The sequence below is a fragment of the Helobdella robusta genome (genome assembly GCF_000326865.2).
Source record: "Helobdella robusta unplaced genomic scaffold HELROscaffold_5, whole genome shotgun sequence".
NCBI classification, from domain to species: domain Eukaryota; kingdom Metazoa; phylum Annelida; class Clitellata; order Rhynchobdellida; family Glossiphoniidae; genus Helobdella; species Helobdella robusta.
The window spans coordinates 79,994-94,359 of NW_008705254.1; the positions used below are offsets into that span (position 1 = coordinate 79,994).

Genomic DNA, 14,366 nt, shown 5'->3' on the forward strand with positions numbered 1-14,366 from the left:
AAGCAAACAAATATTTTTAACATGATCGAATAGCGTAAAAAAAAGGTTGACTATAGTTCAATCCTACACAGCCAACCTTCGGCTTCAGTGAGCCACTGGATTTCACCGGACCAAAAGCAATTTTTGTATTCAAATTAACAAAAATAATTTAATAATACATAATTTTATTAAATAAAAATAAATAGAATTACTACAATGTTTCAAGTAAATATTTCATATGGCTTGCTCGTTAAAATCCATGCAATTTCGTAATCGAATTGATCGATTAGTCCAAGGGGAGGCCTATTTACTAATATATAACACTTTCTTATGGGTTGAAGAAGGGATATGCAAGAACCTCAATTTTTATAACTTTTAATTATTTTCGGTAATGTCGAATTTTTTTAAATTTATACCAAATAAAAATAATTAATTACCACATTGAATAACATTTTTAAAAAAATAAAATTTTAACATTTTAAATAAAAGCAATATTCCGAAATTAGTAAATATACGATCGTAACTTTTGACTCGAACGGTAAAAAATCACCCTCCAAATCTCCTCCGGAAGTAAGCTCCTTGTTCGACCGTTAAAAGTGAACGAAGGCCATTATATTTATTCTAGTTATGTGATACATAACTCGAGACGTCTCACCGGCTAAAATAAACAACCACAATAGCATATATTTATTCTTTTTTTCTCTCCTTCGCTCATCGTCTTTCTCTTCCTCTCTCTCTCTCTCTCTCTCTCTCTCTCTCTCTCTCTCTCTCTCTCTCTCTTTGTATTATATACATACATGCAAAATAGTAAAATGTTATAATTCTTCATCAAATAAGGTGATTTCCAAGCTGGTTAACTTTCATTGGCTTGAAATATTTGATCACTCAACATCAACCAATGATAAAATGGTACAAACATGTTATAAATGGTTTGATTGGTTGATTGATTTGAAAACTTTTTTAAAATTCCATGTTCGAGTGAACCCATGTAATTTGTTTATTTGAGCTAATGTTTTTTAGTGTATCTACATGAAATAATTTGAAACTTTTTATCATTATGAAAATATGGCGTTTTATTAGCATACTCATCAGTGTTTTCTTCTTATTATCACCTTCTTTACTACATCTACAATAAACAAATAAAAGAATCAGCATTTCTTGTGATAATTTGTTGCGAGTTTATTTTAAAAAGTTTGAGTTGTAACTTTTTCAAAATAATCGTTATTATAGAGCTTTGAGCGGTAACAATCACAAATTAGTGGGGATGGAATTGCTTTCTTCATTTGCGCATCCTAAAGAAATTTTTGCTATATGTCTTTATCGAACGTGTTCATTTCCAACAAACCAAGTACTTCAATCGTTTCAATCATGTGCCGTTGTATTACTACATTTTACGTTGCGTTGTATTGATTTATACATTTTATATTCCAGCTCACCAATTCCATCATTATAAAAACATCAAAAGATTCTCTTTTTTTGAAATTAATATCTCATTTTATGTAGCATAACAGTTCAAGCGGCATGAAGACTTGTTACGAGTTTTTAAAAAAGACAAGCAGATCATTTTACGCAGTTATCGAAATGTTGAATCCCGAAATAAAGTACTTTTACAATTTTTTAATGTTAATTTTTATAAAATTACTATTAACTTATTATGTGCACATAAGTTGCAATACAATATTATACTTGTTCAGAGATGCAATGTGTCTGTTCTACTTGGTTCTCAGAGCCTTGGACACTGTAGAAGATGATATGACTATAGAGAAAAGTTTGAAGATTAAATTACTTTCACAATTTCACAAATTTTTGTACGCTGAAAGCTGGAATTTTACAAAAAGCTGCAGTAACGACCGAATTGTGTTAGAAAATTTCTCCGTGGTAAGCAAAAATATAAATTTTTTTACATTGAAAGCTTTTTTATTATTTAGTTTTGAGGTAAAAAAAATTATTTAACTACTTTTGTAATTTATCTAAATTTTAATAGAAATATTTTAGTTAAATTAATTTTGATTACATTTCAGATTTCCAAAGAGTTCAGACACTTAAATAAGAAATATCGCGAGATTATTAGCAAGATATGCATGAAAATGGGCAAAGGAATGATCAAGTTCTCGAACTCTTCACCTCAAAGTCTCAAAGAGTTGGATGAGGTAGAATCATAAATTTTGACTGAAATAATTGTAACATAGCTTCTTAAGTCAATTCAAATCTGACAAATCAATAAGACATATGGCTATCTCTATCTTTCCTGCTACGTGCTACGACGAGGGAAAGAGAGCAACACCTTTTTAATCTAAATTATAAACACAATATGAAAATTTTACTGAATAATTGTTTAAACAAATTTAAAAAACAACTCTCCATTTCTTGATAATAAATTAATCTCCTTTGTCAAGTACTGCCATTATGTAGCTGGCTTGGTTGGCATTGGTTGCACTTCCTTGTTCACTAGCTCCGGCCTGGAAACAAACAACATCAAACTTACAACAGACATTTCCAATTCTCTGGGATTATTTTTGCAGAAAACAAATATAATCAGGGATTATTTGGAGGATGTTAATCAAAACCGATATTTTTGGCCCAAACAGGTTTTGTCACGAAGAACTTGTTGTCTTGTAAACATTCTTTTGATTGTAACGTTATTTTTGCAATGTAAATGTAGGTTTGGAGCAAATATGTCGAAAATATAGAATACTTCAGTAAGCCAGAGTTTTCTAGAGAAGCGCTTCAGTGTTTAAATGAACTCATTACAAATGCTTTGGCTCATGTCAGTGATGTTATAAACTATCTGTCGGCAATCAGTGACGAGTCCGTGTTTCGATTCACTGCCATACCACAGGTTCTACAAGATAAAGTATTTTTGATTCGTGGTATGGATATAACGACTCTATGTGTATCTATAGTTTGACATGAATCAATTGATTTTTAAAGCGTCGTTAACTTGATATATTGTTTAAAACAACTACGTCTATGTTGAAAACTTAACTAACTTAATTACATATTTTATTAATATTCCTTCTTTTACGAGCCAATCAATGCATTCGAAATGCAATTTTTGTTATGAATCACTCTCATAAATTTGCTGAGCATTCATTTTCATCATGCACCATCTTCATCTCTGCTAATAATTTATTACTCACTTCTCGCCTAGTAAATTGATTAAAAATCAATTGATTAAAAACCAATGCTAAATCTTACTTAGTAAAAACACCTGACTGATTTATTTGTAGACGTGAATGTTCACGATTGAATGATTAATTAACTTACGATGTGTATGTACATATGTATATTATTTATTATTCCTTAAATGCTTTATTTACACCGAAACGATTTACCTCAAGGTGATGGCAATAGCCACGTTGGAAAGATGCTACAACAACGTGTTGTTGTTTAATGGAGTTGTTAAGATCAGAAAAGGAGAAGCCATTTGTCTGATGAACGAAGCAACAAACATTACGAAAGTTAAGCTCATATTTATGCGCTATTTAAATAAAGTAAGTATTTATTTCATTTTTTTATTAAATTTATTTCTTTATTTATTGTATTTTTTTGTTATCCACGTCAGATTCGCTACAGAATTACTGCAAGAGATCCTTCAGCCATTCAAACCATGCGAGAAGTTGAAAGAGCGATGCAAATTTGCAATCCCAACAATTGCGAAAGGACATCGACATCTTTTAAAGAAATTTGCATATGTTGTATCATTCTCGCAATTTCGTTTTTGTTTGTTTGTTGGAGATGTAGCGTTTTGATTTAGCGTTTTGGTGTGAATATTTTTTCGTAAAAGGACCGATCAGCTGTTCCAAACTATTATAAATTCGACGCTAAGCAATCAATTGGCGTTATTCTAAAAATATCATCAAATGACAATTGTCAACGACAAATGTTATAAACTGTTTTAACAAAGGGGTGTTCAGGATAAATATTGTCAATTTAATGTTTGCGTTATCAAATTTATTAAAAAATTCAATAGTTTGAAATATTGCTTGCAACAAAATAATAAAACTTGCATTGATTATTGCGTGTTATTCAAATGCAACTCAAAATAGTTGAACTGATTTTAACCTTGACACATCTTTGGTCAATTTAATTGTTCAGCATGATGTTTGCTGATTGTACTAACGTTAACGCATTTGTTTAATTTGTTCTTTAGTTATACGAGCTTTGCTTCTAGGTTTATGATTTTTATTAAACTTACAATTTCAAATCGATCGAAGTTTTTACATTTAATCGTTTGATTTTTATAAAAAAAATAATTGGAAAAACACAAAACATAAATAAAAGTACGATTTTTTGTCTCACACATGTTATTGTTTGCATATGCACCACATTTTCCATTGTATTGTGGCTTTGGCGTTGTGATTGTGCTGATCAATCATCATTGTATGAAAAATTGTTTCTTTACAATTGCATCATTCACATTCATTTAGTTAAAAATCGCTAACTGCCTAATCTATTAGTTTTTAAATCGATTGGTTTTTATGTCAAAACATTTACATTTACACTGATCATTCCTTGTCCCCAACTGGCTAATAAATTATCTTACAGTATGGAGCATGCTCATACAAAAGCAGTGGAAGAAATAGTGAAATATTTCAATTCGAATATTGATGATGGGCTGTCGGATGAACAAGTTTTAAAAAATCGAGAAAAGTTTGGATACAATGGTTTGTTTGTTTTGCAGTTGAAAATGTTTAAAAATATTCAATTATTAAATTAATCTTCTTAAGTCATTTTGTTTGAATGTCAACCTCAACCTGCTTCTTTGAGTTGAGATTAATGATTAATTGAATTATGTTTTGTTTGGATATCAGTCTTGTTGTTTAGTTTAGGTATCTGCTTGTCTTGTTGTTTAGTTAGTTATTTATTTAGTTGTTTATCTGCTTGTTAGTTTGGATGTCAAAATCTGTTTTTTTGTTTAAATAATAAATATAAACCTGTTTTGGTGTTTTTTTAATATTTTTTTATAAATCCTAAAAATTCAATTTTCAGAGTTGCCAGCAGAAGAAGGTCTGTTAAAACAAAGAATTCAAGAATTTCAACAATTTGTTAAATTTTATTACAATTTTTATTCCCAGACCAAAGTAGATCCTTTTAAAAACTTTAATATAAAATTTAACAGGAAAGCCACTGTGGAGGTTGATATTGGACCAGTTTGAAGATCTATTAGTTCGAATATTATTGCTGGCTGCTATCATATCATTTGTAATATTTTTGTTATTTCAGAATTTATTTAGAAATGCATTTCATCAGAATCATTTTTTCATTGAATTTATAGGTGTTGGCATTATTTGAAAGCGAGGAAGAGCAGATAACAGCCTTTGTTGAACCCTTTGTTATCCTTTTAATCCTCATTGCTAATGCATGTGTGGGTGTTTGGCAGGAACGAAATGCAGAAAGTGCCATTGAGGCCCTTAAAGAATATGAACCAGAAGTTGCAAAAGTTATAAGGAGGAACCATGTTGGTGTTCAACAAATCAGGGCCAGAGAATTGGTGCCTGGTGACATTGTCGATGTCGCTGGTTTGTTATTGCGGTTGTTCATTAATTGGTCTCTCAGCTAACGTCTTGATTTTTTTTCTTTAATGGCCATGGCTGTGATATATTATTTCATTCATTTTTTAATTATATACTAAATATGCACCAGTTGGTGACAGAGTTCCAGCAGATTTGAGACTGGTGAAAATATTTTCGACCTCAATAAGAATTGATCAAGCTCTGTTGACTGGGGAAAGTGTGTCAGTGATAAAACAAACTAACCCAATTGGGGATACGAAGGCTGTCAATCAAGATAAACTCAACATCTTATTTTCTGTAATCATTCTTTATTCACCTTCCTTTTTCTATGTTAACTCCATAGATTCATTTTCTTTAATCAATACATCAGTAAGTGATTTTTAATTTTGCTTGTTAGGGTACAAACATTGCCATTGGCAAAGCAAGAGGGATTGTTGTAGGAACTGGTCTGAACACAGAAATAGGAAAGATTCAGAAAAATTTGAATGAAGATTCAGATTTCAAAACACCTCTACAGCAAAAATTAGATGAGTTTGGGCACCAGCTCTCAAAACTAATAACAATAGTTTGTGTGGCAGTCTGGGCTATCAATATAGGACATTTTAATGACCCCGTACACGGAGGCTCTTGGTTTAAGGTTTTCTGTCTGTCTGTCTGGTTGTTAATTTTACAATTTTTCGTTGGATGTTTTTGCCTCAGTGTACAAATAATGTTGAATCGCAACTACCACCAAAACAACAACAGGGAGCCATCTATTACTTCAAAATAGCAGTGGCTCTTGCTGTAGCTGCCATACCCGAAGGTTTGCCTGCTGTCATCACAACTTGCTTGGCACTGGGCACGAGGAGGATGGCTCGGAAGAATGCAGTTGTCAGGTCATTGCCCTCTGTTGAGACTCTCGGATGTACTTCTGTCATCTGCTCTGATAAAACTGGCACTTTAACAACTAATCAGATGTCTGTCTGCAAGGTTGGTGTTTGTGAAGCCATCACTGTGAAAATCCTCATCATTGCAGTTATTATTATTTTTATCATTAAATAGGTGGCTATTGTAGACACAGCTCATGACAGCAAAGTTTTTTTTAATCAGTTTGGTGTCTCTGGAACTACATACAATCCTGAAGGCATTGTGTTAGTTTTGTTGCATTGTGCTGCTGCTTGCTTGTATTGTTCTGTTGTAATTGTCATTTTTGTGCTTGTTGTTGTAGAAAAATCGTTTTAATTTGTAAATAATTTAATCTCAAGTCGTATGCATTGTGCATTAAATTCCAACAGAACACTGAATGGTAAGAAAGTAATTGCATCTGATTATGAGGCTCTCAAAGAATTGAACACCATCTGTGCTCTCTGCAATGATTCAAGTCTTGATTATAATGAGGTCTCGTTTGAATGTCTGTTTGTGTGTGTGTGTGTACGCGCGTGTATATATAATTAGCAAACTTGCTCTACAATGCTGTTTGCCTACCCTCTGTGACGTGCTGCAATGTGGTTTGGATCGATGCTTATCAATCGACCCCAAGAAGCATGTCCAGATCGTCATGTTGCCAAAGGAAGCAAGCAAGCACGCCACATCTACTGAACTATCCATTGCAACTAACAATCCGGATTTTAATAAATTAAACATATATTATACTGATTTTTTTATAGACAACTTTCAAATAAGCTTTCTCCTCCTATTATGAATAATTATTTTATCTTTTAGTCTCATAAACTACCTGTTATATGATAAACCTAGAACAAATATTCTTTTTTACGTGTTATCTAAAAATGTGACTGATTGTCGTTAATTATCATGATTATAATGTTATCAACAGACAATATTACTAACACCTAGCATAGTTTTACTAACATAGTTGAGCTGTTTTTTGATAACTACAGTAGTACTCCTCTCCAACTACCTCCCCATCTACGACTCTCTCTCATTCCTGACCGTTTTGTTTCTGACGGATTGTTTTCGCATTAAGCGATACTCCCGATCTACGACTCCCTCCAACACCCCACCAACGACCTTAAAAACACAAAAAATTATCATTAAAATGTAAAATTTACGACTTTTGTAAAATTTTCCAAGCGTTTTTTGAAGTGTGGATTCAAGATACCAACAACTAATGTCATTGAAGGTAATCATTTTCTGGTTTTTATGTTTGTTTTCATCATTTTTTTTTAAGCTGTTGTCTTTAAATTTAATTGGGAAACGTTTATTTTTTTTAAACCACATTTCAACTTAAGAAAAAAATATTGAATGTGTAAATAATTTTCAGATAATGTAGCACAAATTGAAATAAAAAAAAGAGAGTCCTGCAAATGATATCGAATTTCTCAATGGTATGACATTAGAAGAGTTTGCTGCAGTAGATGACGAAGTCCCAACCTGTACTGGAACAGAGGAAAATAACCTGGATGTTCAGTCACAGCCTGAGGAAGATCCAAAATAAGTTGGAACCGATGAAATAATTGGACCAGTGATTTTTTTACCGCTGATGCTAAAAGTACTCAACAGTTGATTCATTTTGCACTGACTCATGGATTTCAAGGCATTCCAGAACTTTTGGAAAATTTTCATGGTCAAATTCAAACAGAACATTTTAAAAAGAAATCAACAGTTGTTCAATCTCCACTTCATTTTTTCCCAAAGCAAATTAAATTTTTGAGTTTGCAACATGGTTTTTCCATGTTGTTTATTGTATGAATATAACACAATGCAGTGTACATCTACTAATAAAAAATAGTGTATACATCTTGTGTACCTTTTTTTTTGGTTGTAAATATGCTTTCTCCTCATTTAAGACCCCTCCCTTTTAAGACAGTATTTCTATGACATTTTTAAAGTCGTTAATAGGGAGTACTACTGTAAAATGTTTATGAATTATTTGTGAAATATTATCTTTTAACTATTTATGTTCAAAGCTGTAAACAATATTTATTATTTCTGCTAAATGAGTCCTCTTACGAACTCTAACATGGTCTTATCAATTTCTAAATTTTAAGGAGCTGATAAAATTTCATTCCAAACACATTAACATTAGAACATTGTTTTTAGAAATGTTATCATACTAATGGCAATTGTCGTTACAGGCTAAAGGATGTTATGAGAAAGTAGGAGAGGCTACAGAGACAGCCCTAGTGGTGATGGTCGAGAAGATGAACGTATGCAACGTGAACAGGAGCAAGTTGTCAAAGAAGGATGCCGGTGGTTACTGCAATAGAATGCTGTGCAACGCGTGGAAGAAGAACTTTACATTAGAATTCTCGAGAGATCGAAAGTCAATGAGTGTCTTCTGTACATGCACACTTCCCGAAGAGCATAAGAAGATCAAAGGATTCGTTAAAGTATGTACGAGTTCGATGACCTCATAACTTGCTGCTATGATGATGGTGACAATTGAAATGGTGTTTGTACTATTAGTGACAATGATGATGCCGACTGCGATTATTTATACGTCAGGGTGCCCCGGAAAGTGTACTTGAGAGATGTTCGTACATCAGGGTGGGCAAAGATCGTATGCAATTGAATCCAGAGATCAGGAGTCAGATCCTCAAACAAGTTAAAGCCTATGGCACTGGTGAGTCATTGTTTATGCTGCCGATGGAAATCGTGATGGTTGAGTTGATGATGGTATTAATGATTTAACAGGACATGACACACTAAGAGTCCTTGCACTGGCCACCATAGATGAACCACACAACATTTCTCAGTGGAATCTTTCTGATCCGAGCAAGTTCATTCAATATGAAGTATGCATTCTACTTTCCCTATGTTTTTATTTTTTATTCATACTATTTTGTTATATTGCTGTTGGCAATTACTGTAGTTGATTGTTTTATATTGTCTATATATGATATTGTGGTTATCATAATTTTTAAGTATAATGCAAAATGTTTCACATCAAGTCAAACTGTACATTTGTTGGCCTGGTTGGCATGTTGGACCCCCCCAGAACAGAAGTGAGCTCTGCCATCAAGGAGTGTCATGATGCTGGCATTAGAGTTATTGTCATAACAGGAGACAACAAGGCATGTCCAGTTCAACTGCCAACATCTCATTCACCAATAAAAATCAATGACATGCTGATCTTAAATTCAAATCATGTGTATACAACAATAGATTTTAATATTCACCTGTAACGATTGTTATCTAATTTTTCAAACGGCTGTTACCTTTGATTTATAATGACATTAATGCGTGATGATGTTATTGGTCCAGGCTACAGCAGAAGCCATATGCAGACGAATTGGAATTTTCGAAGATGATGAAAAAACAGAAGGCAAGTCATTCACAGGCAGGGAATTTGATGAGTTGAACGAGATGCAGCAGGCTAATGCAGTTAGAAGGGCTAAGCTGTTTGCAAGGGTTGAACCTAGTCACAAGAGTAAAATTGTTGAATATCTTCAAGCATTTGGTGAAGTTACTGCCATGGTGAGTTGCTTGGCTGGTTAATTAGTTGCTTAATTCGTTGGTGAGTCGCTTGCTTGAAATTTTTATGAGGATTAAGACTTTATCGTTTTTTTGTGGTTTGAAAATAACCTTATACACATACACACATTATTGTAACCTACATGAAATAAACTTTAGACAGGAGATGGTGTGAATGATGCCCCTGCTTTAAAGAAAGCTGAAATTGGAATTGCCATGGGATCAGGTAATGCGATCAGCGAGTTAACTGTCAAATGCATGTCAAATTTCCTGTACCTTGTGCGAGATGCAATCTACAGATATGATTATTCACTAAATAAGCGTTCAACGATTAATGATTATTTGTTCAACCGACATCTTATTTATTGTTAATGTGGCTCAAAACAGGAACGGCTGTTGCGAAGTCTGCATCAGATATGGTGCTTGCAGACGACAACTTCTCGACAATCGTTTCAGCTGTCGAAGAGGGTCGGGCCATCTACAACAATATGAAGCAGTTTATCAGGTCAGTCCATATACTAGTACATTAAATGGAGTTGAAGCAAGAGTTTAGCAACATTTTAGCAGACAAGTAGAATAATTATTAAGCTAGATATAATGATTTATAAAGACAGCCGTAATTGGTCAATTTGCAGATACCTGATATCATCAAACATCGGTGAAGTTGTTTGCATCTTTCTAACTGCTGCCCTTGGCCTGCCTGAAGCTCTCATTCCCGTGCAGTTGTTGTGGGTCAACTTGGTGACAGATGGCCTGCCAGCTACGACACTTTCGTTCAACCCACCTGATCTTGATATCATGCTGAAGCCGCCGAGGAGTCACAAAGAACCATTAATCACTAATTGGCTTTTTTTTAGGTTTTTTGTCAAACATGCGCTGTCTTTCGTTTGTATCTGTTTATTTCCTTGTGTGTGTGTGTGGTTGTGTTTGTGGTTATGGTTAGGTGTGTGTGTGGTTGTGCCTATGTTGTGCTTATTTATGTACTTTTATTGAAAGGAATGAAGATTAATTTAAAATGTTGTGCGCAATTTTACTACTAGGCTCTTATTATGATAAGAACATGTACGTGCGAGTGCGAATACTATATGATGCCAATGTATGCATGCGTGCACGTCTGATTTCAGATACATGATAATTGGAAGTTATGTTGGCGTGGCAACAGTCGCAGCAGCAACGTGGTGGTTTGTGTTGTACTCCGGAGGACCTCAGTTCACATACAGCCAACTTGTTTGTTTTCTTCTTTTTTTGTTTCTCTTTCGTGTCATCATTTTAGTTTTTTTTAACAGTTATCGTTGTAATCATTTGTGTTATAATCTTCGTCACTATAATTGCAGACCCATCATTTGCAATGCTCTCCATTAAAAGATGATTGGAAAGGCGTGGATTGCGATATGTTCTCCCACAAGAAACCAATGACAATGGCTCTGTCAGTTCTCGTTGTTATTGAGATGTTGAATGCCCTCAACAGGTCAGCTACCTTCGTGTTCCACGTCGCCTACATATATGCATGCACTCACTACACATTGTAGCCATACAAAGCAACATGGCTTAACAACTCACCAAACATAACAGTATATCAGAGAATCAGTCGTTGCTTGTGATGCCTCCCTGGTGCAACCTCTGGCTGATCGGCGCCATCATCCTTAGTATGACTCTCCACTTTGTTATATTGGAAGTCCCCTTCCTTGCTGTTAGTGCTTCTGCTGTTTTTGTTCACACACACACATGTCGCGTTATTTCTATCTAATTTATGTAGAACGTTTTATAGTGAAAAAATATGCAAACAATTTTCAGATGGCAATCTATAATCCTAATATTCTCCTCCATCTGTCGACCTATTCCTCTTTTTTTTACCCAGCTCATGACCTTTCCATTTCTGTCATGTTAAATTAAATATTTTTACAAATCTGCCTGCAGACAATCTTCCAGATAACACCGCTGAATGTTACGGAGTGGATGATGGTCCTTAAGATCTCGGTGCCCGTCGTACTGATCGACGAATTGTTGAAGGTTATATCGAGATTGTACAACGAGGGTACTTCTGCATTGAAACAAGCCGCGTATGTACCCATCATGTGGGCCCTATACGTCGCATATGTCTACAATTATTGAACTTTTTTATCTATTTCTTAATGGTTTTTTATTGTCGTTTAATAAATAAGTTGTGACCCTGCTCTATTATATGTTACTGATGTGTTTTATAATGTTTAATGTGACTATTCGTACATACAAATAACTTTTTTCATTGTACCTGTACATTCTTAGGTATGTAAATTTATTTAATTTTGCGCCTGCATTTATGCATACCTGTATATATAATTAAATGGGATAATTTATTTATTAGCTCTCTATAGGTAGGTACTTTTTGCTTGTGTTTTTGATGTCTTTCTTTGGATATTTTTCAAATGTATTTTTATCGTTTCGATCTACATTACTACGTAAAGTAATAATTCGATGTTTCTATTTTTATTATTTAAGTCTTGATCATTTGTTTATTTGTTAGGTCCTTAGCAATTTTACTCCAGCATGAATTATGTTGCGATGGCATATCAAAAATCAATCGAATTTCATGTAAGTCTGTATAAAGCAAGCTGGGAGATGTTCAGTTGAAACATGTACTACCTTATGATGCAATGCCAGAATGTTTATAACAAATCGACCGCTGTCATGCTTCATCACGTTCATACTTTATACGCGTTATTACACGCGCATGCATACGCGGGTTATTGCCTGCCTGCCAATCATTTATTCCTAATAGTGACTGATTTATTGGTAATTTACACTTTCGATAGTTGTCATTAATTTTGTTCTAACCACTGAATCGAGGAAAGCAAGAGTTGATCTATTTCATAGAAATATATTAGTCGTTTTTGCCGTCTTGCGTGTCATGCAATAGCAGGGCCTGATCACTCACTTGCTTAAAATTTTCCGACAAAATTACTATTAACTAGTGACACTTCAAAATTTAAATTCTTATGTAATATGGTTCATTTCATGTTTGATTCCGTGAGAAAGACATTCTTCCATGTGTCCGTCACCATCCACGTTCATTAAATGCATCAAGTTGCACAGGCGAAACGATTACTACGTTACTTAATATTTCTAGCACTGCACATATGACGACTGCTGTTAACTGTTTAAAACTTTGCTTAAATGCATACGCCATCAACAATGTAACCTATCGCGTTCATTTCAGTACATGCATGTCGTGTATGACGCACGAGTGATGTGCGTTGTGTCGCTTAGTTACTTGGCAAACGAACGAACTTCCTTCTTCCATGTACCTATTTCAGCGCTTTCATGTTTTTACTATAAAATGTGTTTAAATTTCAGGTCAATAATAATTTTTCTTTGCCATTTTTTACGTTTTCGATGACACCAGATACCGTTAACTGAACAGTCATTTAAATAACGCATCAAATTTATATTATATATAAAAAAATTTATAATTCATATTTACGATTTAAGATAATCAATAAATCAAAAGACATACTTCCTTAGCCTCCAGACACTACGACACCAGCCAGTATATATTTTCTATTATATATCATATATATGTTTATATAAAAACTAATATTTAAAATAAATAATAAACCAAACGGTACAACATTGCCTTAAAAGCTGTAAAAGTCTAAAATAGCTCATTTAAAAAAGGAATTAACTTATTTGTAACTATAAGTTGTCATGAAACGTCAAATTACCATTGAAAAACATCGAAGTAGTCATCATCAAAGCTGTTTTTTTAAATAAAAATTTTCATTAAAATATTATTCAAAGTCTATATCTTCATCGGAATCGTCGACGTGATAGTTTATTTTCTGCTTGTTGGTCCGTCCGAGTCTTTCTCTCAGTGGCACGTATGACTCCATCTTCTCGTCGTCGTCATCATCAACAGCACCACCAACTTGAAAGTCGTCATCATCATCATCATCACCCTTCTTTTTCTTGGCCGCCTGCAGATTTATAATTTCACTTGAACGTAATTTTGATGGTCTGAATTGAAAACTGGTAATTTATCATTAACATGCGAATATAAACCATTCATACATTGAGTAGAAAAAAGAAAAACTAGTATCGTTATCGTAATTGCATTACCTGGATCGAATTCAGTCTCAAATTTGAACAACAGTAAATTTAAACAAACTTTAGATTTTTTCGCATTGAACCCATCATTAGTTGCATTATCATCTTCCTCGTCACTGTCAAACTTCTTAGCAGACGGTTTTTTAGGTTTTTGTACTTTTTTCTCACCAGCAGTAACGCTATCTTTGGCTGCCTTGGTCTTTTTATCCTCTTTGGCTATTTTCGGTTTTGGAGCTTTGAGTTTGGCAGATTTTTTAGTGGCTGGAAGGAACTCATCATCGTCGCCATCATTGATTTTAAAATCTGAGAGGTCACCACCATCTGACGCACCTTCAGTATCGTCGTCGTCGTCATCATCGTTCTTTGCTCGCTTTC

The 14,366-nt window shown here is 33.9% G+C and overlaps 2 protein-coding genes across 2 annotated transcripts; both read left to right on the top strand.

The window, feature by feature from the left end:
• Nucleotides 1–1,491: 1,491 nt before the first annotated feature.
• HELRODRAFT_68312 (hypothetical protein) lies at nucleotides 1,492–3,736 on the top strand (the record flags this gene model as incomplete). The annotated part of the gene is made up of 7 exons (XM_009026964.1): nucleotides 1,492–1,580; nucleotides 1,674–1,857; nucleotides 2,001–2,129; nucleotides 2,376–2,567; nucleotides 2,642–2,818; nucleotides 3,321–3,473; nucleotides 3,545–3,736. Coding segments are annotated over 7 exons (1,116 nt in total), but the record flags the coding sequence as incomplete, so codon positions are not given.
• A 401-nt stretch (nucleotides 3,737–4,137) lies between these two features.
• Nucleotides 4,138–13,268, top strand: HELRODRAFT_185062 (hypothetical protein). Its single transcript, XM_009027028.1, has 23 exons — nucleotides 4,138–4,262; nucleotides 4,508–4,646; nucleotides 4,972–4,989; nucleotides 5,102–5,184; nucleotides 5,258–5,501; nucleotides 5,626–5,792; nucleotides 5,893–6,132; nucleotides 6,240–6,464; nucleotides 6,537–6,625; nucleotides 6,770–6,872; nucleotides 8,570–8,824; nucleotides 8,940–9,057; nucleotides 9,129–9,229; nucleotides 9,386–9,508; nucleotides 9,699–9,911; nucleotides 10,068–10,134; nucleotides 10,296–10,415; nucleotides 10,546–10,765; nucleotides 11,033–11,135; nucleotides 11,243–11,376; nucleotides 11,481–11,598; nucleotides 11,826–13,122; nucleotides 13,144–13,268. Exons 2-22 carry the CDS (start codon nucleotides 4,529–4,531, stop codon nucleotides 12,018–12,020), a joined length of 3,054 nt encoding a protein of 1,017 aa, XP_009025276.1. The 5' UTR covers nucleotides 4,138–4,262; nucleotides 4,508–4,528; the 3' UTR covers nucleotides 12,021–13,122; nucleotides 13,144–13,268.
• Nucleotides 13,269–14,366: the final 1,098 nt, after the last annotated feature.

What these genes read in the sequence shown, in the direction of transcription:
- HELRODRAFT_185062 (XM_009027028.1), top strand. Translation starts at nt 4,529, where the DNA reads ATGGAGCATGCTCATACAAAAGCAGTGGAAGAAATAGTGAAATATTTC. An exon ending in AACTCAACATCTTATTTTCT is followed by an intron (nt 5,793 to 5,892) that starts GTAATCATTCTT and finishes TTTGCTTGTTAG; the next exon opens with GGTACAAACATTGCCATTGG. An exon ending in AGTTCACATACAGCCAACTT is followed by an intron (nt 11,136 to 11,242) that starts GTTTGTTTTCTT and finishes CTATAATTGCAG; the next exon opens with ACCCATCATTTGCAATGCTC.